This window comes from Oncorhynchus tshawytscha, linkage group LG14 (genome assembly GCF_018296145.1).
Source record: "Oncorhynchus tshawytscha isolate Ot180627B linkage group LG14, Otsh_v2.0, whole genome shotgun sequence".
In the NCBI taxonomy this organism is placed as follows: Eukaryota; Metazoa; Chordata; class Actinopteri; order Salmoniformes; family Salmonidae; genus Oncorhynchus; species Oncorhynchus tshawytscha.
The window spans coordinates 10,663,735-10,689,527 of NC_056442.1; the positions used below are offsets into that span (position 1 = coordinate 10,663,735).

Sequence of the window (25,793 nt, forward strand, 5' to 3'; positions counted from 1 at the left end):
GGAGCAAAATGAATCAAATGTGATTGTTGAGGCCAGCAACTCAGTGCACTGATTAGCACAAGGTCCAACTCAAGTTGGAGAATTTCTAGTTTTATCTTCCGGGGTGCTACAATAACCCTGTGTTACCCTTGTAGGTTACCGATGATCATTTAATCACTGTTCATCATTTAGACACTACAGGGCCTCTGTAAAAGGCATCTGCACTTCCAAGAAGCAATGGAACTGAGTGGGCAACCGACATGAAAAGACATGGCTGTATTAACGAATAGAGCTGTATTAAGATGTTCAGTAGAGCTGCCGTGTCTAATGCCAACAGTCAGTACAGAGTCATCCAGAGTCCCTGAGCCACACATGGCTCATCCCCCTGTGGCCACAGCCAGCCGTAAATCTTCATCACCCAGACTAGCTTTAAGCTTAGCTCTTCATTTGATCTCAGATTTCAGTGACGTTTAGTTAATATGTATGTTAGTCTCCCGTTAACTCTATATCCAGCAGTCTATTTGTCACCAACTGCCATTAGCAAATCTCTGAATATTAAGGAGTGCTCTCTCCCTTGTTTAGTCATTTGTATGATGGATGCTGAATTCTGATTTATTTTTTTTGTGCGCATTCCCACACACCCGTTGCATTTTATGCCATGTGTTATTTTGTTATTACCATGTGTTCATTTGTTTCAACACATTTTTCTGGTGTAAATGATTAATGGTCTGATTTAGGTGGGATACCAGCTACAACAGCACTACTGTTGCTACTAATAACTACCAGCACCAACTACAGACTACGACAGCCACTATCACTAGAACTGGGATTGATATTCTACTTGACTGATATTCTACTTGACTGATATTCTGACATTGTGTATAAATCTAATTATTTTCCTCCATCCATGGCCCTGTAATCACGGTGGCTGATCATTATTGGATCCATCCACAACAGAGAGAGTTTGGCAGTGATAGAAGCCAGCTCTTTATCTTGTCTTTGACTCGGGCCTGCGTCCCAAATGGCACCCTATTCCCTACATTGTGCACCACTTTGACCAGTGGCCAGGGCTCTGGTCAAAAGTGGTGCACTATTTATTTAGAGTGCCATTTGGGACGTAGCTCCCGTGTGTCGGCTTGGCCACTGGTCCGTCACATCCAGCCCAGCCTCTATGCTCCCGGACGCCAGAGAAGTGGAGCGCAGCAGAGTTTTCCTCAGAGGAGAAAACCTAAACAATATTAAACCATACGCCAGGGAATCTATGTCCCCAGGTGTTAATTACAACTGTGGACAAAAAATTGGGCTAATTATTAACAGCAGGGAGGCTGGATAGCGGTAGGAAAACTACTTCACTTTAGTGTGTGGATGGTAAATCCGGTTTACTTACAGGACTGTATGGCCTAGTTTGTGATGTACAACTGATGTACAATTCATTGAAACACTGATTGTGACATAACAGATATTTTTATGATTGGACAAAAATGTTTACATAGTCATTATGTGGTTTCTGATCAAGCTAAATCTCAGCTTTAGTGTACAGATCAGCTCTTTGCCCTCATGCTGACGAGTGTACAGTGCTAAACGTTATTTATTTCAACTCATCCAAGTCTTTTTGGACAATTATGCTTTTATCAGTCACATTTGGTAAGTAGTTATGATAATTCAGCCTTGTCGTGTTAATAGATGCAGATATGGTTCTTCAATGTTTTGGGGTTAAGACTATTTCAGCAATTGCTACTGGATTTGAAGACCGCGAGTCATTTAAACAGAGCACATTTTGCCTTGGTTTCTATCCAGGCATGAAGAAGAAGTATCCTCAGAAGATTCGGAGGGAGGTGTGTGTAGTGAGTGTGTGTGAGTTCAACCACCGGGGGGAAGAAGATCTCTTGAACACAGTGCACGCCGATACCCAAGGACCGGAGGAAGTTAAATGGTTCCTCAGGTGGAGAGAAGAACGTGCAGAGTTCAAACAACCATTTCTATGGTAACATCAAAGGGGTACTCCATTCTTGTCCTGGAGGAGATGAAGGACCTCCGCTAGGTTAGCGTGACGCCACTGCCTGTTATATTATGTACTTCCGTGAAGTGCCCTACTGATTTCCCCACCGCCTGCCACTACTGGCTCAGGGGTAATGGATCGCTGCTGGAAATTGATGGTGAGGCGTGTTCAAAGACTGATTTTCACCTAGTTACCTCACATGAGATATATAGTTACATGCAGTTGGCTGATATTCCAACGTCTCCTCGGATTATAGAGTAGCTATTACTGTTGATTTCATGGGCTACAGTGGATTTGCAAAGAGAAAATTATACATTTGACTTGAATTATTGTATTTTCTTTATTTTACACACTTTAAAATCTAAAATAATTAATGTGATTACACCATATTTACAAGAAAAAACACTATAATAAAAAGAATACTCAATTGAAATACAACACTACTGGATCCAGTTTTCGATCTTCAGAAACCTCACTGCATCGTCATGACCCTCTTTACAATACTGGTTCATCCTTTCCTCTAACGGAGGGAATAAGGACTGGTTTAACCTGATGATGTTCTCCTTGGAAAACTGAGGGATAAAAACAACACAAAACATCAACAAAATCAAAGCAATTTTAAATACTGCAAAAGAACTGTCCAGGCAAAATGATGTGCAAAACCATACAATGAATGCAATACACACTTGTTGAAGATGTGTACTGTCTGTATCCCTGTGAACATGTAATCAAACAGTGATCATACTCACCATTACGTCCATGTTGGCCAGTTTGAGGTGGAGGTTCATGAGCCCTCTGTGTTTTGGGCAGATGTCTTGGGGACCTGCGAAGGGGGAGACTGTGATGGTACGTCCCTCTGGCAGGATGGGGAGACTATCCGTGAATCCCCCGTCAATCCATTTCTGAAGGATGTGTGTTACAGTTAGAGTTGATAGATTTTCAGTTATAAACAAACAAAAAGCAACAGTAAGCTCGTAAAGGATAACATCCATGGGTTGAGTTTGAGATGCAGTTCAAGTTATTACCTGTCCTTGCCATTCCACCGGTTTGATTCCAGCATAGACGGGCACAAAACTACTGGCCAAGAGTGCCTTCAATTAAAAGAAGCAAAGGCTAGGTCAGACCTAATCCTAAAATATGTAGTGAAAGAGATTTGTAAAGGTTCCTCGACCCACACATATTGTTAGATATGCATTGCTCTGTCACTTGACTGGCTAAAACACAGAACTGACCCAACAATGCAGTGTATCAGGGGGAAAACAATGGCCATGCTCCTCAAACATTTGCGACAACATTTTGTGTTAAAGCCAAGGTACAGTAACATAATCTGCTCAGGCTTGTGGCCGGCTACCTTTATGAGGTCCTCCCTGGAGGCAAAGCTGGACACGATGGTGTTCTTGCCACTTTTTGAATGTGTTATAGAGATGTGAAGGCGATTGCCTGCTTTAATGTGGGCATCGCCAGGCAGAAACTCCTCGATTCCCTCCCTGGGGAGAACAAAGGGACAGATGCTTTTTTTGTCATGTTTTTAATAATGAATTTAACAACACTATACGGCTCTATAATAAAACACGCACTTATTACACGATCTGTTAGGCTGTGTAATGCGTGCACTTAATGAAGATACAAACGCAACCATTGTTCAGTTCTATAGCCTTAGGTTGAATTTACTCCCACAAATGAATAGCTCCATTTATTACAAAGGTGTTACAAATGAAAAAATGATTGACACACCCAGTTATCTAGACGTGGCTTTAACGCAAAGAAATACACAGTGTCCAAAGCATTATGAACACTTGTTCCCATTCAACCCAACCAACTGTCTCTCTGTGTTTCCGCCTGTCTAACTATGTGTGCATATGCATCTGAATATGACTGTTCTATACACTGAGTATACAACACATTAAGAACACCTGCTCTTTCCATTCCATAAGACTGACCAGGTGAATCCAGGTGAAAGCCATGATCCCTTATTGATGTCACTTATTAAATCCACCTCAATCGGTGTAGATGAAGGGGAGGAGACCGGTTAAAGATGGATTTTTTTTGCCACCTAAAGGACATGAAACTTGACACAACTGTGAGAAGCACTGTAGTCAACATGGGCTATGCTTTCGACAACTTGTAGAGGGGGGTGCAGCTCAATACTATGGTGTTCCTAATCTTGGTATATTCAGTGTATAGCTCTCTCAGAGTTAGTGACTACCTGAGTGTAAGCATGAAGTTATATCCAGGAGTCACAGCTCCAAACCTCTGGCTTCTGACATCTTTTGCAAATCTGAAGGTAAATTCTTTGACACTCTATTGGAAAAAGACCAAATGCATCAACCAGCAGTAGGCCTAAACACAACAAAAATGTACAAGGAAAAGAAGAAAGAAGAATAGGCTGATGATGATGATGAAGACCTTACTATCTTACCTGTAGTTTGTCTGGAGCAGTGACCATCACTGCAGCCACCAGAGCTCCAGCAGATGCCCCAGCACATGCCCTGAGAGAGCTCACCAGCTTGTCTCCATGTCTCAGGATGGCTCCACATGCACCCAGTTGGTAGATACCCAGGAATCCACACGCAGCAAAAGAAAGGTTCACCACTGGCACTGTCATCTCTATAAAGAGAACATAGATAGCATTATTAATTGAATAAACTATGAGGTTGATTGACAAACATAGCTACTGTAACTTCACCAGTGAAATATCGTGTAAAAGCCTAATCAAATTCATATTAGCACAGTGGAATTTCGTAGCTAGATAACTGCATGGGGTAGGCAGCACTAGTAAATCTGATGTGGGAAACGGTAGTAGGCTAGGCTGAACAACATACGTAGTAGGCTTATTCACTCATTACAGAGGCAGTCGAACTAATACTGTAAACTACAAGTCCCCCTGCACGTTCATAACAAGTGTAGCATTCAAGGTTTATCTACACACACATGAAAAAAAAGCTTCCTTACCGTTTATGGTGGGATTACGGTTTTAGAGACAATTGCAGTAAACTAAAACTGCTTATTCTGCACTGCTTTACAAATACGATGACAATGTAAAGAAGTGCTAGATCCGTGCTTTACTTCCGGGTTTTCCGCGCTGTTTCAAAATAAAAGCCTACAACGATTTACAAAACTATCCGTTCAAATACGGTGAAATTGACTAAACCTGTAAGAAAACATTGGGATACATGGTCTGGTTTGTGTTTGTGCAATAAAAAGTGAAATGTCTACTGAACAAATTATACCTTCACATCTATAGAAGCAGCTGAGCTACAATAATGCATATTTGTCCCGGTATCTTCCAGCGCATGTGTTCCGGCTTCAGGCAAACACGCTGCGGTCTTGGGCCCGTTGCGAGCCACGCATTTACACTTTATGACTTTAAAAAGTTAAACACTCTTAAAACTCTAGCCCCACAGTGGACAAGTCATAAACCCAGCAAAAACAGATTTATTTTCCATAGAGGATTTTAGAACCACTTCAAACAAGGTATTTGTTTCATGGCTTTCCCTGGCGTGACGTTTTGATAACTCTGTAAATCTCTCTCTGACAAGGTGACTTTTATCAATATATTCGGCTCAATTTACTCTCAGATTCGAAAATAGTATTAGCATCAAAGTAGACATGCAAGACTACAAATCCCTCCAAGCTCCTGCACATCTGGCACATGCATTTCAGTGGAGGCTGCTAAGGGGAGGAAGGCTCATAATAATGGCTGGAATGGAGCAAATGGAATGGCATCAAACACATGGAAACAATTAATGAATATGCACGCTAAAGAAGCCTTACTACGGACTCTGAAAAACACCAAAAGAAAGATGCCCAGGGTCCCTGCTCATCTGCATGAACGTGCCTTAGGCCTGCTGCAAGGAGGCATGAGGACTGCAGATGTGGCCAGTGCAATAAATTGCAATGTCCGTACAGTGAGACGCCTAAGACAGCGCTACAGGGAGACAGGACGGACAGCTTATGATCCTCGCAGTGGCACACCACGTGTAACAACACCTGCACAGGATCGGTACATCCGAACATCACACCTGGGGGACAGGTACAGGATGGCAACAACAACTGCCCGAGTTGCACCAGGAACGCACAGTCCTTCCATCAGTGCTCAGACTGTCCACAATAGGCTGAGAGAGGCTGGACTGACAGCTTGTAGGCTTGTTGTAAGGCAGTTCCTCACCAGACATCACCGACTACGTTGACTATGGGCACAAACCCACCCTCGATGGACCAGACAGGACTGGCAAAAAGTGCTTTTCACTGACGAGTTGCGGCTATGTCTCACCAGGGGTGATGGTCGGATTCAAGTTTATCGTCGAAGGAATGAGCGTTACACTGAGGCCTGTACTCTGGAGTGGGATCGATTTGGAGGTGGAGGGTCCGTCATGGTCTGGGGCGGGGTGTCACAGCATCATCGGTCCAAGCTTGTTGTCATTACAGACAATCTTAACGCTGTCCGTTACAGGGAAGACATCCTCCTCCCTCATGTGGTACCCTTCCTGCAGGCTCATCCTGACATGACCCTCCAGCATGACAATGCCACCAGCCATACTCCTCGTTCTGTGCTTGATTTCCTGCAAGACAGGAATGTCAGTGTTCTGCCATGGCCAGGGAAGAGCCCGGATCTCAATCACATTGATCACTTCTGAGACCTGTTTGATCGGAGGGTGATTCCCCCCAGAAATGTCCAGGAACTTGGTGCAGTCCATGAGGAAGAGATGCACTGCAGTACTTAATGCAGCTGGTGGCCACACCAGATGCTGACTGTTACTTTTGATTTTGACCCCCCCCCCCCTTTGTTCATGGACACATTATTCCATTTCTGTTAGTCACATGTCTTTGGAACTTGTTCAGTTCATGTCTCAGTTGTTGAATCTTGTTATGTTCATACAAATATTTACACATGTTAAGTTTGCTGGAAATAAACGCAGTTGACAGTGAGAGGACGCTTCTTTTTTGCTGAGTTTATATTTTAATAATTGATTCATTAGCCCATTGTTGACATAGTCCCAAAATGTTTAGCTTGTTAGCAATCAAGTTTTCAAGATATGTAAATGTCAAAATACAGAAATCATCCCTGTATGATGCATTTTGCATCATATGATACTGCGTTTTTAATGTACAGTATGTGCATACGATATCTGGTTGACTATCAAAATCGATGATGGCCTCCTGGAGGTCAGGCCCCCCCCCCTCCCCCCAAAACGTTTAGGGGGGCCCCCTGGAGGTTCCCTTCATGCCCGGTCAGTAATTCAGCCATGATTACTACAAGGTTTAGAAAGCTGGTTTACCTCCCAAACTAATTTACCTACCAATCTGTAAAATGGTAGCTGAAATGGGCTAATTGAGTGAATGTCAGTGACTGACATAATAATAAGAAAACTGCTGATGCAGTATAACAAAAAAAATGAAATTGCAACCTTGTGTATTCTACTATTCTAACTCGCAACAGTAAGTTGAGACCCCAACCGAGTTCCCACAGTAAAAAAATAATAATAATAATATATATTTGTCTAATGGTAAGTCCTTCACTGACTGGAGGAACTCTCTTTGCTGGATGTGGGTTCGGATCATGTGTGTCAGTCGCTGAGAGTGAGGGGGGCGGACAGGCTGAGGGAGATCTAGTCCCCTTTGTATTATTGGACTGGCTGACCCAACTATACTGAAAACAAATATAAATGCAACATGCAACAATTTCAAAGATTTTACTGAGTTACAGTTCATATATGGAAATCAGTAAATTGAAATAAATTCAGTAGGCCCTAATCTATGGATTTCACATGACTGGGCAGGACTGCAGCCATGGGTGGGCCTGGGTGGGCATAGACCCACCCACTTGGGTGCCAGGCCCACCCACTGGGGAGCCAGCCCTAGCCAATCAGAATGACCCCCCCTCCCCTTCTTCCCAGACAATTCTGCAGTGAAGAAGCCGGATGTGGAGGTCCTGGGCTGGCGTGGTCTATAGTTGTGAGGCCAGTTGGATGTACTGCCAAATTATCTAAAATGACATTGGAGGCGGCTTATGGTAGAAAAATTAACATAAAATGATCTGGCAACAGCTCGGGTGGACATTCCTGCAGTCAGCATGCCAATTGCACACTCCCTGAAAACTTGAAATATCTGTGGCATTGTGTTGTGTGACAAAGCTGCACATTTTAGAGTGGCCTTTTATTGACAACAGAACAAGGTGCACCTGTGTAATGATCATTCTGTTTAATCAGCCAGGTGGATGGATTATTTTGGCAAAGGAGAAATGCTCACTAACAGGGATGTAAACAAAGTTGTGCACAACAGTTGAGAGAAATAATGAAGTGTAACCAACACTTTACATGTTGCATTTATATTTTTGTTCAGTATACTGTATATTATACACACTCTCACTAATTGCAATGATGAGCCTCCAAACCCTTAGAGATGAACACCTGTGTTATTATTGTTCTTCAGCCACGGCTCTTCTCTTTGCTGTGACAAGTAATTTTGTGTTATAAAGAATGAAGCCAGTGTCCCCCATTTAGATGAATAGGGCATGTGTGGTTTAATTGTTGTGGCCTGACTAGATTGCAGTTTGATGGCTCAACATCCTAAACGTGCCAGACAGGATCCTGGAGAAGGAGAACACATTGGACCGATTAATCGTCTGCCTTGTCTGCTGTCCTGCCAACGATGCCCACATATGGAGCCTCCTGTAAGGTACATGTAAGGGAATAGGATGGAGGACTCTGTTGGGACCGAGTTGAAACAGCACAGGAGACCACATGAAGACTATTGTCCTCTGAAATTACAAAAATGTATGTTTTAATTATTTCAGATTAATTGCATATTTTCTTGTCTGAAGCAGAAAATGATTTCAATGAGTTATTTTAATAATATCTACATCCTAATTTACAGCAGTATTTTCAACCAGTTAATGTATTCTAATAGAGAGCCCAATTTATCCCCCCCCTAAGGGTCCATCCACGTACATAACCTTATCATGTTGTGACTTTAATAATAAACTTGTTGTGTGTATATACGCTTATATTATTAGCTAGAGCTAGATAGCCTCTGTCTGTATCTCTCTACACTTTAAGCACAGTCCCCAGAGTTCAATTCTTCCTTTGCAACCACTTCAAACAGTCAGCACTTATTTCCCAAGGCCCCAGAATACCAGAACAATAGGAATTCTCCCTAGTCTCACACATACTCCTCCTTACTGGCTTGTCAGCACAAATTCCCTGCTCCTTTAGTCTTGCTTATGGTTATATATAATGTGCATTAGACGGGTTACGCTCTCTAGAGAAAAACATTGGCTCTATCGTGTCGTTCAGGAGTAGGTGTGTGTGTGTGTCTGTGTGTGTGTGTCTGTGTGTGTGTGTCTGTGTGTGTGTGTGTGTGTGTGTATGTGTGTGTGTCTGGGTGGGTGGGTGTGTCTGTGTGTGTGTGTCTGTGTGTGTGTGTGTGTGTGTGTGTCTGTGTGTGTATCTGTGTGTGTGTGTGTGTGTGTGTGTGTGTGTGTGTGTCTTGTGTGTGTGTGTGTGTGTGTGTGTGTGTCTGTCTGTGTGTGTCTGTGTGTCTGTGTGTGTGTGGGTGGGTGGGTGATGGACTGTTTAAATGATGAAGTGGAGATAATGTATAAGCGGTGGGTGAAATGTGGAGATGTCGGTAATAACACGAGTGTGGCGGGTAAACATTTTTCTTCATGGTTTAAACACAGAAGAGACAGAATCAGGTCTGACTGACTCAATAGTAGCACCATGTCTGTGAAAGCCCAACCAATGTTGTTGAGTCTCATTAAATCAATACTCCAAGTCACACTACCCTTATTCAATATGACCCACTGTATGATCTTAAGGTAGACGTTAGCAGTCTGGTACCAATAACTGCCCCTGGCAATGTACAATATGATAACTCTTGATTACATGGAGATTCAATGAGACCAATATTGCTATGAGTGTAAATTGCATAAAATCTGAATCATTTGGACCCCTTAAGCATTATAGCCTCTGTGTACTCACTTACAACACATCATAACAAATTCTAATGTAAGAGTAAGAAAGTGAAAAAATTACAAGTTCCTCGGTGTACCCAACACTGATAATCTGAAGTAGTCTACCCACACAGACAGTGTGGTGAAGAAGGCGTGACAGCGCCTCTTTAACCTCAGGAGACTGAAGAAATTTGACTTGGCCCCTAAGACCCTCACACATTTTACAGATGCACTATTGAGAACATCTTGTCGTGCTGTATCACCGCCTGGTATGGCAACAGCACCGCCCGCAACCGCATGGCTCTCCAGAGGGTGGTGCGGTCTGCCCAATTCATCACTGGGGGCACACTGCCTGCCCTCCAGGACACCTACAGCACCCGATGTCACAAGAAGGCCAAAAAGATCATCAAGGACATCATGTTCATCCTGCTATCATCCAGAACACAAGGTCGGTACAGGTGCATCAAAGCTGCGACTGAGAGACTGAAAAACATCTTCTATCTCAAGGCCATCACAGTAGTTAAGTCAATGCCACTCTGACATTGCTCATCCTAATATTTATATATTTCTTAATTCCATTCTTTTACTTTTAGATCTGTGTGTATTGTTGTGAATTGTTAGATACTACTGCACTGTTGGAGCTAGGAACACAAGCATTTCGCTACACCCGCAATAACATCTACTAAATATGTGTATGTGACCAATAACATTTGATTTGATTTGAGATGGTGCAATTGTGGTATTCATTTTTCCTCCCATGTCTCATCACCCCCTACAGTAAAATGATTGCAATATCTCTCTCAAGGACAAAATGAGCTAAATTAAGTAGTCCAATTTCAGATATAAAGCTTATGGAACGAGGACATAATTATAATTAAGACAAGAAACTACTCGACAAAAGAATTATGTGGAGGAAAGAAAAGCTGTAAGAGCATCCTCTTCCTCTGTGCTGTGAAATGGAATGATGGCTGAATGGTGCTGAGACTGAAACCAGGACTTTGTCCCAAATGGCACCCTATTGTCTAGATGGCGCCCTGCTTTTGACCAAGCCCAATAGGGCTCTGTTCAAAAGTTGTGTACTACATAGTGGATAGGTTGCCATTAGGACGCAATCCAGAGGTAATTTGAGTTCTCATGGCTAGTGCTTACCGATAAAGCCAGGAGCTTTTTGTTTGGTGTGAGGGAGACAGTAGGGAGGGATAGATGGAGGGAGAGAGGGAGGCAGTAGAGAGGGATAGACAGAGGGAGGGAGGGAGGGAAAGAGAGAGGGAGGAGGCATTATTTCTCTCTCCCCGTCCGGCCGCTGCTCATGATTGTAACTGCCACCGCAAAGACAGAGCAAGGTCATGTTGATAAAATAAATCTGCTAAAAGATCAAATACTTCCTGTAGTTTGAAGGGGAAATGCAATTCATGAGCTGGGGGGATGGAAAGAGAAATCAAAGAGGGGGATTGAAAGAGGAGTGGAGGGCAGGGTGCAGGGATTGATAGGGGGATGGAAGGACAACAGGCAGACCTATAGAAAAGACCATTAGATGAGACAGATGAAGGGGTAAAGGTGAGGCGCCTTTCAGACAGGCCATTATTAGCTATCTGCACTGTGTACAAAGAGTATGAATATTCGAATGATATCACTATCAATAGAACTCTGTCTGCACATGGAGGAAGAGAGGACGTGAGTGGGTATTCAACTCGCTAAAATCGCATTTCTCGTCATAGTAAGACTGCTGCATCACTTATTGATGTATTTCATTTTACATGGAAGTGATTTGATTGTTCAGCATGTAGAACTGAACAATATATCAGATGAACGACAATACTGTACACTGTAGAAGAACAATAAGAATATTACATTTTTTTCATTAACTTGCAGAGAAGGGGAAATTGCCTTTGTTCACAACCCACAGCACAAATGTAAACGTCATCAGACCCAATTAGAGCTGCATGTGGGTAAAAATAGCGGACAAATATAGCCTTTAAATCAACCCAGACTGAAGGTAAGAACAAAGCTATGGGTGGAACTGTGAAACGGCATCATGACGTCAGAAAGCTAGGCTTATATTAGACATAGCACAGAGAGGGCCTGTCTCAATATTGTTTCGACAGCCAGGTCACCTGTGAAACAAGTCAGTGTTAGCCACTAGGGGCAGCAGTGAGTGATGTTACCTTCAAGAAGGTTTGAGTTTTGCTAGGGCGTTGGCAGTGGGGAATGTGTGTAAGCATCTGCTTCTAGTGCAAAAGGTTGCATATCCAAATCCAGCAATATAAAGTTGTCTTTAAGATGTTTGATTGAAGCCTATCCCTAACCTTAACCCTTACCTTAACCATTCAGACTTAATGCCCAAGCTTAAGATTTCAGAGTTAATGGCTAAACTTAACACTAACCTTCAAAAGCCTGAGTTATTACCACAAACACTTTGAAATTTGACATTTGGAACAACTTCGAAATTTTACACTTGAGAAACATGGATTAATGTCTAATTCTGACGTGAGACTGTGAGAGCTTGTGTTTAGATATTTCCGTCATATACAGTTGAAGTTGGAAGTTTACATACGCCTTAGCCAAATACATTTAATATCAGTTTGATCCTAGCAAAAATTCCCTGTCTTAGGTCAGTTAGGATCACCACTTTATTTTAAGAATGTGAAATGTCAGAATAATAGTAGAGAGAATGATTTATTTCAGCTTTTATTTCTTTCATCACATTCCCAGTGAGTCAGAAATTTACATACACTCAATTAGTATTTGTAGCATTGCCTTTAAATTGTTTAACTTGGGTCAAACATTTTTGGGTAGCCTTCCACAAGCTTCCCACAATAAAGTAGGTGAATTTTGGCCCATTCCTCCTGACAGAGCTGGTGTAACTGGGTCAGGTTTTGCTCTCAGGTTCTGCTTTCCTTGCTCTCAATACCTTGACTTTGCTTTTTTGCCACAGCTTTGGAAGTAGTTCTGCCATTAAGCAACAGCATTTCCATAGATGCTGGATGGGAGGCCAGATGCTGCTGGAAGTGGTGTTGGAGGGCCAGTAGGAGGCACTCTTTCCTCTGGTCTAAAAAAATATCCCAATGCCCCAGGGCAGTGATTGGGGACACTGCCATGTGTAGGGTGCTGTCTTTCAGATGGGATGTTAAATGGGTGTCCTGACTCTCTGAGGTCATTGAAGATCCCATGGCACTTATTGTAAGAGTAGGGGTGTTAACCCTGGTGTCCTGGCTAAATTCCCAATCTGGCACTCAAACCATCACTGTCACCTAATAATCTCCAGTTTATAATTGGCTTATTCATCTCCTCTCCCCAGGTTGTTGCTGCAAATGAGAATGTGTTCTCAGTCAACTTACCTGGTAAAATAACTAAATAAAAATTTAGAAGACCCATATATGACCAAGCTTTAACTTCCTGACTGATCTCTTGAGATGTTGCTTCAATATATCCACATAATTTTCCTCCTCATGATGTCATCTATTTTGTGAAGTGCCCCCCACAACATGATGCTGCCACCCCGGTATTTCACAGTTGGGATGGTGTTCTTCGGCTTACAAGCATCCCCCTTTTTCCTCCAAACATAACGATGGTCATTATGGCCAAACAGTTCTATTTTAGTTTTATCAGACCAGAGGACATTTCTCCAAAAAGCATGATATTTGTCCCCATTGTCCCTATGTGCAGCCTTTCAGGTTATGTCGATATAGGACTTGTTTTACTGTGGATATAGATACTTTTGTTCCTGTTTCCTCCAGCATCTTCACAAGGTCCTTTGCTTTTGTTCTGGGATTGATTTGCACTTTTCACACCAAAGTACGTTCATCTCTAGGAGACAGAACACGTCTCCTTCCTGAGCGGTATGACGGCTGCGTGGTCCCATGGTGTTTATATTTGTGTACTATTGTTTGTACAGATGAACGTGGTACCTTCAGGTGTTTGGAAATTGTTCCCAGGATGACCCAGACTTGTGAAGTTCTACAGTTGTCTTTCTGAGGTCTTAGCTGATTTCTTTTGATTTTCCCATGATGTCAAGCAACGAGGCACTACGTTTGAAGGTTGAGTTTGCCTTGAAATACATCCACAGGTACAACTCTAATTGACTCAAATGATGTCAATTAGCCTATCAGAGGCTTCTAAAGCCATGCCATCATTTTAGGCAGTCAACTTAGTGTATGTAAACTTCTGACCCACTGGAATTGTGATACAGTGAATTGTAAGTGAAATAATCTGTCTGTAAACAATTGTTGGAAAATGACTTGTGTCATGCACAAAAGTAGATGTCCTAACCGACTTGCCAAAACTATAGTTTGTTAACAAGAAACGTATGGAGTGATTGAAAAACGAGTTTGAAGGACTCCAACCTAAGTTGTATGTAAACTTCCGACTTCAACAGAACAGCCCTATTGACAACAATAAGAAAGATACAGAGGCCTAACAGTTTCAAATCTCAGACCATTTCTGACTCCTCACTGTGTTCCTTCCCAAGATAAAATGATGACAAACTATTAAAAGGTGAAAAATATTGGATATCCCTCAGAAAGGAGAGGGGGAAATAACAGTAGTTGTGATTCTGAGAACGGATGCTCGGTCTGGGAGAAGGTGTTCCATATCACATTGAAGCCGGGGCCAACTTGAAACTCAATCACTCTCTGGAACGGGATAAGTTTCAAAGAAAGAAAGGAAGGAGAAGAGGGGATAAAAGTTTGTGTGCTGAATCAAGTGTACTGTCATCATTTTTGTGCAGACCTGTGAAAAAATATGAAATATGTGACATTGTAAAAAATATATATACTTGTTCATTTCTTGTGCTCTAATTAGTGCCTTCCTTTGACATTCCATCAAAAACACAGATACATTCAGTAGATTGAACTTGATAAACATGTTCATAAACATACATTACTGAACACTATCGTAAGGTTCAGTTTTTCACGCACACACGCTCACACACACACGCCCACACACAGACACACAGACAGACACTTTGTTCTGTTCCTAATGCTGTAGCTGCACCATGTTGGCGTTGACCTGTGGTCAACTTAGTGTTTTGTGATTGATTTTGTATTTTGTTTTTCTGTCACACACTGCCTGTTAAAGTATACTGCCGTTCACTGTCGAATCATGTGCAATTTACCCACATTTTGACCTTATCTTTGTGGGTCGACCGTTTCTATACAGAATACATTGCTCAATGAAAGGCTTTCAGTATCTGATGTGATATTGAGGAGTACTTACAACCAGCTGAAATTTTCAGTAGGCAATTCAGTAACTCAGATTTTTACTTCAATCATTAGATGCCCATTCTGGTCTGTCTATAAATCCCTTTCAACTTTACTCATATTATAAACAAAATAAAAAGCAATACTTTAAATACATAATTTAGCCTATGATTGATTTAACAGGTTTTTCAGAATGTATTTTTCAGGCTTAGCCTTTTGAAGATGAACTCATGAACATCAAATAGAAATGCCACTAAATTATGCATAACTTAAACCTCAAGTCTTTTTGCAAGTATCTGTCCTCACTGTGGTATTTGGCCTAATCAAATATTAATATTTTGTTCCAAAAATAAAACAGGATCCATTACAAAATTCTGAAGATATAAAGTTTGGCATCTCAAGTCCTGGGACAAAAATATGTTGGAACAGTTTGTTGCCTAAATATCTTAGTAGCTTAGGCTCAACAACATTACACGGATTCACATAATTGAAATACTGTGTTCCGTCTTAAGTGAAGTCAGTAGCTACGTTCATTCCTCATTCTGATATGACATAGAGGACCCTGCGTTTTCCTTGACCATGTGACCTCACGAGGAAATACAATCAGAACCCTAGTTATATCCTAGCACACAAGAGGAGGACACCGGCTTAGACTTCCAGCACTTTGAACCTAACTTACACTGACTGCATACAGGGTGGTCCAACAAAGGACACTAAGAGGTTTGATTTAAAATGCTTAAGCATATTGACGATTTAAAATTGAACAACTGCTTTATTATTCTGTCAATTACACAGCTGCCTCATCATTTTTTTGTTGTCTTTTGATGTCTTTCTATTTATATCTTTATGCACCGGCACATTAGAGACAGGCTTATCCTCCTTGGGTCCTCGCTGTAGAATAGCTTGTTATCCAATTGGTATGTGTGTGTCTTAGCTTCTGCTCACTTTTCCTATTTCTGCAATACAGGATACGTCTGTATGGGGACATGCTCCCAATCTAGGTTTAAGATGTCCTCCTTGATCTGAATCTGATCAAGTGACCACATTCATCCCATTTCATCTGTTTAAAAGAAGGCAAGAACACGACACGAAGGTGACCAAGAAGCACCTTTGGTGAAACGTATATACGTATTTCACCTCTAAACGTCTTTGTCCTTCAGTTTAGGCTGTCTTCAGAGAACAGTATTTTAGAATCAAAGTCATAAACAGAAGAGCGGCACTAATCAGATATCTCATTGTGCTGTAGCTACATCCCTCAGGCTACATCCCTCCAGCTACATCCTCTGGCGATGCCTCATCTGAAATAGCATTATCATTTCAAGTTCATATCCAGATTAGAACTTTTCCGGCTTTGCATTGTCTGAAATAATGCAAACTGATTGAGGCTCAGGAGTTTTGCATTTTGACTATGTTGACAATCTTATGACAAAGCCAGAGCATTCTTAATTAGATTATTTGTTCAATTTTTTTTATGGCTCTGCCAATAGGATTGAACTCTGTTATTAGTATAAAGCAGCTTAGGCAGAGAGCATATTTTATTGAAAGATTTCTGGCAGTGAGGCATTAATGGCGTTGAAAGGTTGGGGCAGCAGCATTTACACTTGTCTTCAACTCAAGGTCCTTTTTAAGCAGTATGTTAATAAGGCTTTTATCCGAGACTCGTCAACAGAGCAGAGGGAAATCACTGCATGTGTCCCAAATGGCAATTGAGCTGGTAACCCTATGGGTCCTGGTCAGAAGTAGTGCACTGTATAGGGAATAGGGTGCCATTTGGGATGCTGCCTCTCTACCAGCCCATTCTAACGTAAAAGCACAACAGTCAGCAACTTGACTGTTGGTAAAATGTGTTATTAAGTCATGGCCATGTTTACAGTTTAAAAAAAATCCATTTGGCACTAATTTCAGACCTGTGTGGTCATTTTTCAAAACTCTATACACAAAACTCAAAACGGTCATCACTTGTAACACAGGCTGTTCAATGTTCCAAACATTGCATTGTGCATTCATATCTTTAAAGAAACCTTGCACTTGCGGAATCATTGGTTCAAATAACTCATTTATCATGAAATACCATAGGAACATTCATGTAGATCACCCACACACAAGATACCGATAGTTTCACTGTGTCGTTGTTCGTTCAATCATTAAATATTGTAGTACAAAATATGTGATACATGTTTCATTATGGTACTACACGTAAATACATCACTGTAAAATAACTAGTAGAGAGAATACTACAGACACAGTGTCATTGAACAAAATATGAAATGTATTGATGAAATACAATAAAATCACTCATAGGTTTCTTTGAATCAAACAATAATAATTTGCTACAAAAAAAGAAAATAACTACAGTAAAACAACAACTGCAGTGTTCCTCGCCTGGCTTACTGTAAAAAGCCAAACATAGGATTGATTACTGTACTTTCTATATTTCCCTCAACCCTGTCTTGTGGATATGGCCATAGGTTCTCATCCACATTTCAATGGATGTTTTCATTAGCCAAACCTCTTGGGATGAATCTTCGGGCATGGCGAAACCAGGCCTGACACTGGTCTGCCGTGATGTCATTGCATGCGTCATCCATGGCCTGGAGAAGGGCGGCTTGTTCGTGAGGCTTGTTCAATAGGGTATTAGGAAAGGAGAGTATGGGGGTAAGTACAGGGTGGTAAATTGTGGATGGGCCTGAAACCATGCTTGCACCATTTGAGCTTGGTGGAACCTGACATTATCCAACACAATGACATAGGTCACGCCATCAGCTTTACAGACCTGATTTAGCTCATCAAGGAAGGTTACATTCGAACAGCGAATGATGTGGCTGCCTGCAACTCAATATATAGAGTATGTAGAGTAGAGAGCTTTAGATGTTGTTCGACCAAACATTAGAATGGGCAAGATGCATAATCTAAGCAACTTTGACCGTGGTATGATTGTTGATGCCACACATGGTGATTCCAGCATCTCAGAAACAGCTGCCTTCCTGGGATTGTTATGCACTACAGTCTGTAGAGTTTACAGAGAATGGTGCGATAAACAAAACACATTCAGAGAGAGGTCAGAGGAGAGTCCAGACTCATTCAAGCTAACAGAAAGGCCACAAATGCTCAAATAACAGCTGTTTAAAACAGTGGTGTGCAGAATGGCATTTCTTAACGTACAATACCGTGAATAATTCAGGCTGTTGTGGAGGCAAAAGGGGGTCCTACCCAGTACTAGATAGGTGTACCTAATAAAGTGTCCGGTGAGTGTACAGTAACGTCAAATCTGAAAACATGGTCTGGAAAAGTGGTACATGGGACCATAGAAACAGTGTCTGATAAAGAATGATGATGAAATATTACATCCATAGATAATGTAGTCCAATTGGTTCATGTTCCACGGTAATTGGTGTCAATGGATCTCGTTATCCTGAAACTTTCATGATCTAAACATGGAATATTGTTTGTCAGTTTCCATAAAACTATGCATTAAGAGTAATGCAACAGCTACTTATCATTTTGAGCAGTTGTATCAATTGAAAGTTAGATCATTGCAATGAAATGAATAGACAGTCATCTCAGATGTAATGTGTGAATTGCATTTTGAAATGGTAATACTTTGATGTTAAGTTGTGTCATTTTGAACAGGTGATTTTAGTTCAATGAACAAATGATCTTAGCTTTATGTGTATTGCATCCAAGCAATTGGAAAAAGTGTTGGAGTTTTGAAAAATGTGCATTTTGATCATTGGTTGTGAGTTTTGTGTCTAGAGTTTTGAAAATGACATCAAGGTTTCCCAAAATTAGTGCCAAAGTGATTGTAAAAAACTGTAATTGGTCTGTGTAACAGTCTTCTTTAAGGAATACCATGTGGCTTTTCAAGATTTTCTCTGACCATGAGTCTACTACAGCAGAAATTCTAAAAAGAGGCATTTTGTCAAATGGAGCTCTTACCTCCTCTCTGCAAAGAAGTGTTTGTATGCGTGTGAGTGTGTGTTTGGATTCTGTGTGTGCAATGTGTGTGTGTGTGTGTGTGTGTGTGTGTGTGTGTGTGTGTGTGTGTGTGTGTGTGTGTGCTTCCTGTAATATATCCTCCAGTTGATTCCAAAGAGGCTGCTGTGATGGAAGTGTGGACAGAGTCAGTACCCATCTCTAACATGTGGGGGAGCAGTAGCTCTGTCCGCCATACTGTGTGTGTGTGCTTTGGCATTGGTGCATTTTTTTAATATGCAGCTCCCCTACGATATATAACCCAAAGAACCTTGGACTGCTCTGAAATAGGTGTGCTTTGCTCCCTTCAACTGGTGTAATATAATCACTTACGTGAGAGATGCTACAGATATCCATCTCAGCTCTTAGGGTGATTTCGCAGCGAGCGTAAAACATTCGCAAATCTCAGTTAGTGATCTGTCTCTCCATGACATAATATCTTGCTAGTGTTTTATAAAAGGGGGAAATGGTTCGTAAAGTCACCGGGTTCCAGACCCTGACTGACACTGTCTAATATTGTCAGTTACTAGGAAGCCATCTCCGTGACTGATCATTTTAGTGTTAAAGTTTCAGCCCAATTTGTTTTTCCCAGCGAATTACCAGTGACCAAGGTTACGTCCCGAATGGCACCTTATTCCGTATATAATGCACTACTTTTGACCAGGGCCCATACAGAAGTGCACTATATAGAGGACAGTGTGTCATTTGGGACACAGACAAAGCGTCACGGGATTGTATCTATGCTAATGCACAGCGCAGAGGAGTTGTTCCGTTCTCCACGGGACAGAGAGCGATTGTAATATGCCACTGGTCAGTTGGAGTTAAGTGGTTTAGCGAGAGGCAAACTGAATGCTACAAGGGTGGGTGGGTGTGTTTGGGAGGGAGGGAGGGAGAGAGAGAGAGGTTTACTGTATCAGAATTTGGTACTACAATATCATACACACGGTATCTTTCTCCTGTTGTGGTCTATGAACCCAAATCCCAGCCAATGTGAACTCTAATGTGTATCCCTTGTTTAGATGGAGAAGAAGAGTCTAAATCAAATCAAATTGTATTGTTCACATACACGTGTTTAGTGTTATTAGATGTTATTTTGGGTGTAGCGAAATGCTTGTGCTTCTAGTTCCGACAGTGCAGCAATATCTAACAAGTAATATCTAACAATTTCACAACAACTACCTAATAGACACAAATGTAAGTAAAGGAATGGAATTAAGAATATATAAATATATGTATGAGCAATGTCAGAGCGGCATAGACTAAGACACAGTAGATAGTATAGAATACAGTATATACATATGAGATGAGTAATGCAAGATATGTAAATATTATTAATCTGACATTATTAAAGTGACTAGTGTTCCATTTATTAAAGTGGCCAATAATTTCAAGCCTGTATATGTAGGCAGCAGCCTCTCTGTGCTAGGGATGCATATTTAACAGTCTGATGGCCTTGAGATAGAAGCTGTTTTTCAGTCTCTCTGTCCCAGCTTTGATGCACCTGTACTGACCTTGCCTTCTGGATGATAGCGGGGTGAACAGACAGTGGCTCGGGTTGTTGTTGTCCTTGATGATCTTTTTGGCCTTCCTGTGACATCGGGTGCTGTAGGTGTCCTGGAGGGCAGGTAGTTTGCCCCAGGTGATGCGTTGTCAGGATGCTCTCAATTGTGCATCTGTAAAAGTTTGTGAGTGTTTTAGGTGACAAGTCAAATTTCTCCAAAGTCTCCTGAGGTTGAAGAGGCGCTGTTGCGCCTTCTTCACCACACTGTCTGTGTGGGTGGACCATTTCAGTTTGTCAGTGATATGTACACTGAGGAACTTAAAACGTTCCACCTTCTCCATTGCTGTCTGGTCAATGTGGATAGTGGGGTGCTCCATCTGCTGTTTCCTGAAGTCCACAATCATCTCCTTTGTTTTGTTGACATTGAGTGAGAGGTTATTTTCCTGACACCCCACTTCCAGAGCCCTCACCTGGCTGTCTCGTCATTGTTGGTAATCAAGCCTACTACTGTTGTGTTGTCTGCAAACTTGATGACTGAGTTGGCGTGCATGGCCATATTGTCATGGGTGAACAGGGACTACAGGAGGGGGCTGAGCACGCACCCTTGTGGGACCCCAGTTTTGAGGATCAGCAAAGTGGAGATGTTGTTTCCTACCTTCACCACCTGGGGGCGGCCCGTCAGGAAGTCCAGGACCCAATTGCACAGGGCAGTGTTCAGACCCAGGGCCTCGAGCTTAATGATGAGCTTGGAGGGTACTATGGTGTGCTGAGCTATAGATAGGGCATTGTGCAGTATGATGACGATTGCATTGTCTGTGGACCTATTGGGGTGGTAAGCAAATTGAATTGGGTCTAGGGTGACAGGTAAGGTGGAGTCGATATTATTCTTGACTAGTCTTTCAAAGCACTTAATGATGACAGAAGTGATTGCTACTGGGCGATAGTCATTTAGTTCAGTTACTTTTGCATTCTTGTGTGTAGGAACAATGGTGGCCATCTTGAAGCATGTGCAGACAGCAGACTGGGATAGGGAGAGATTGAATATGTCTGTAAACACTCCAGCCAGCTGGTCTGCGCATGCTCTGAGGACGCGGCTAGGGATGCCGTCTGGGCCAGCAGCCTTGTGACTCAAGTCGGTCATGGAGAAGGAGAGCCCACAGTCCTTGGAAGCTGGCCGTGTCTGTGGCACTATGTTATCCTCAAAGCGGGCAAAAAACGTGTTTAACTTGTCCGGAAGAAAGACGTCGGTGTCCGCGACGTGGCTGGTGGACCATTTCATTTTCCTTTTGTTGTCCTTGATTGTCTGTATACCCTGCCACATACAGTACGTCTTGTGCCTGAGCCGTTGAATTGCGACTCCACTTTGTCTCTATACTGACGTTTTGCCTGTTTGATTGCCTTGATTGCCTTGTTTGTATTCTGCCATATTCCCAGTCACCTTGCCATGGTCAAATATGGTGGTTTGCGCTTTCAGTTTTGCACCAATACTGCCCATCTATCCACAGTTTCTGGTTAGGGTAGGTTTTAATAGTCACACTGGGTACAACATCTTCCTGGTCGTAATGCTGGTTATGCTGGTTTGTTACCGCCACTCTGATATCCAACAGTTCTTCCCGGCAGTATGTAATAACACATAACATTTTCTGGGCTAACAATGTAAGAAATAATTCATAAAAAAACAAAATATTACAAAGTTTCCTAAGAACTAGAAGCGAGGCAGGCCTCTCTGTTGTACCATCTGTGGCGAGCAGAGAAAGGATACTGTGTATCTCTTGTTTAGATGAAGAAGAAGTCTATTGTGAGCAGAGAAAGGTTTGTTTATATCTAGCTTGTCATTCTACTACATACTGTACTATCTTTATCTTTTGTTGTGGTCTTAATGCTAAAACCTGTGTTTAGTAAGGATGAGCAGAAGAAGAGGAGTCTATGTGCTCTCCTACCTTCACTTCCTCGTTGTGATCACGCGCGTTAAATGCCTCTTGATTGGACGTTTGTTCTCATAAGTGTCAGCTTCTCAGTAGCAGGATAGAGTTGTTTAAATGAGGCAGGCAGCTATAAATATTCAGCCTCTCTACCTCTGCAGTGGCCTCGTCCTCTCTACCTGCATGGCTGCAAATAGGGGACTGGGGAACTGACTATACTACCACAGAACCTTCAGGCACCTTATAGTATTACGCTGTACAGTGGTACAGTGTACTTCATTAGTTTCTTCAGTTTTAGAGAACACCTTATCTAATGATTTCATACTACCTTTTTTCTCTGTCTCTGTCTCTGTCTTTCTCTCTCTCTCTCTCTCTCTCTTTCTCTCTCTCTCACACTCTCTCTCTCTCTCTCTCTCTTGCACAAACAAACACACACACACTCACTTGTGAGTGCTGCGTGAGGAATTTGTTTTAGAAATAAACATTTCTAATCCTGATAAATAGAATGGAAAGTAGAATAAAATAGAATAAATAGAATGGAAAATATTGCACCAGACCTTTGTGGAAAGGTCTGGTGCAATTGCGTCAGATTAATTTTTGACCAAGAAGTTTTGATCTCAATCTATCCCGCCTCCATTAGAATATAATTACGTCTGTGTATGGTGATTAAAACATCACTTGATTTACAAAACATACATAATTAGAGACTGGATACATTTTAAAAATAGACTCCTCTCTACAATCTAACATAACACCAACAATGGTAACTCAACCCAGGGTTGCGAAATGTTTTAAATGTGTTCTATGGTTGAAAATGATCTTTCCTCAAAATAATTTCTCTTCCAAATCTACAGTTACATTTTATCCTCATAGGCCTGATCCATGTATGTGTCCCAAATGGCAGCCTTTTCCCAATGAAGTCCAGATCCCCATATGGGCCCTGGTCAAAAGCAGTGCACTATCAAGGGAATAGGACACCATTTGAGAGGCAGCCAATGTCTGCAGAATCGCTGGAAGGCTAGATTGGTGTGTATCGGCTGAGGGTGATATTTAGGAAACATTGTTAGCTCTTTCACAATGCATCTCCCGTCCCTGCATGCTGCTTTGGCCTATCTCCCTTTTCATCTGCCTGAACTCTTAAAATGCACTTTCTGTCTGTCCCCCTGTCTGTCTAGAGAAACCCACCAGTGTGTTTGTACGTGGTTGTTTGAGGTGAGCGAGACCCACCAATGTGTGTGTGTCTGTGTGTGTCATGGCGAATGAGTCCCACCAGTGTGTGTGAGTGAGTGTGTGTGTGTGCCCACCATTAAAACACCGCAGTCAGGGCTGAATGTGTCCCGAAGAAGAAAAGGTCAAATCCTTGGAGTGTTTAGCCCCAGGCAGCCCTCATGCTCTCTCACATTTTTTAATCATTGATCACATCTTGATCATGAAAAGGAAAAGCTGCAGTGATGTGTCTCAGGCAGCATGCCAAACGGCCCCTTGTTCGCTATATTGTCACGTTCTGACCTTTATTTCTTTGTTTTGTCTTTATTTAGTATGGTCAGGGCGTGAGTTGGGGTGGGCAGTCTATGTTAGTTTTTCTATATTTTCTATTTCTGTGTTTGGCCTGATATGGCTCTCAATCAGAGGCAGCTGTCTATCATTGTCCCTGATTGAGAACCATATTTAGGTAGCCTGTTTTCCTTTGTGTTTTGTGGGTGGTTTTTTTCAGTCTTTGTGTGTCTGCACCAGATAGAACTGTTTCGGTTGTCACTTTGTTGTTTTGTATTTTTGCTGTGTTCAGTTGTTTATTAAAAAGATGAACACTAACCACGCCGCGCTTTGGTCCTCTCTTTCTTCCACCGACGACAACCCTTACATATATAGTGCACTACTTTTGACCAGCGACCAAAGGGCTCTTGTCATGACAAAGGGAAGTTTTTTCTTAATAATTATTTACCATGAATGGATGGGGATGGTGAAAGACCACTTCCAATCTTGCCACTGTAAGCCTGTACGCTACACTTCTAACTACACATAAATAAAATATATATTTCCTGTTGCAGTTTGATTCGTTTCCGAGACATCAAATACCTAACAGAATAACAAAAATAGCACCTTGTGATACTATCTTGGAGGAAGAACTGTCTGCGTAGGAACATAATAGAAGATAGTCATTAAATATACATATTCTTAATAAGTGAGTCGTAGGCCAATCCTAACCGATACTCTTTCTACCAACAGCCCATTACAACAATATTTTTTTTCCATAGTTACTGTAACTACAGGAATTTAATAACAAACATCATGGAATTCTATTGGACTCTGGAGCTTAATCAATGATTTTGTATCAACAGCATTGCCAATGCCGCATCAGGCTACTCTATATCAAATCTCCAGTATTCTCACTCTCTCTCTCTCCATGCTGATTTTCATTTCCTTTAGATTGGTCTGGCCTATAGGGAGGAAGTGTGAACCACCATGATATAGAACAGCTCTGCAACTCTAATGAAGGAATGGACAGTTAAAGGCTCTGTCTTTGAGATGGCTGGCGGTTCGGTCGATTGTCTTTCCACCTCCTCTTTCCAACCAAAAGCAATTTCTCTGAGTCATTACCCCTTCCTCTCCCTTATGTCTTTGTGGACTGGTAGACTTGATGTCTGGGGCTGCATCCCACACATGGAGCCCTATCTCCTTCATAGTGCACTACCTCTGACATTTGGGACTCTGCCTGGGCCTGGCAGTGTAGTGTAGTGTAGTGTGGAGCTTAATCTGCTGGATGTGAGACATTAACTCACGCAACGTCCCTCAGGACTAGAGCTCCTCTCCCCTGACCGACGAAGTGAACACAGTGGCACTGCCCACTGCCCACCAACCAAAGCTACACACACGCTCCATCAGCCACCCCGGGGCAAGGTTTGTGTGTGTGTTTGTACAAACCTGAACATATGTGTGTGTGTGTGGGTTTGTTTAAGTGTGCTTCCATATACGTGTGTGTGTGTATGTGTGCATGTGTGTGTTTGTGTGTACCTGCATAATGTATGTGTATGTGTTTGCATGTACCTGCATACGTGTGTGGGTTAAAGTGCTCTCCTGACAGTGTGTATGTTTGGATGGGAGGTAGGTAGGGAGGTAGGCAGGGAGGGATTCCTCTGTTAAACTATGGACATATACTTCCCGTCACGGAGGGCGATTGCAGCCGACAGCTGCCTGCAGCTATGTGTTAACAGAGTGAAGGAATAAGAAGGAGAGAAAAATGGACTTTGGAGTTTTGCACTAAGAGGTG

At 42.0% G+C, this 25,793-nt stretch overlaps 1 protein-coding gene across 1 annotated transcript; it reads right to left on the bottom strand.

The window, feature by feature from the left end:
- Positions 1-2,299: 2,299 nt before the first annotated feature.
- pnpla4 (patatin-like phospholipase domain containing 4) lies at positions 2,300-5,078 on the bottom strand. Its single transcript, XM_024445761.2, has 7 exons — positions 4,931-5,078; positions 4,398-4,585; positions 4,185-4,279; positions 3,330-3,465; positions 3,004-3,069; positions 2,728-2,880; positions 2,300-2,550 (listed from the first exon to the last, which is right to left on the bottom strand). Exons 2-7 carry the CDS (start codon positions 4,581-4,583, stop codon positions 2,419-2,421), a joined length of 768 nt encoding a protein of 255 aa, XP_024301529.1. The 5' UTR covers positions 4,584-4,585; positions 4,931-5,078; the 3' UTR covers positions 2,300-2,418.
- Positions 5,079-25,793: the final 20,715 nt, after the last annotated feature.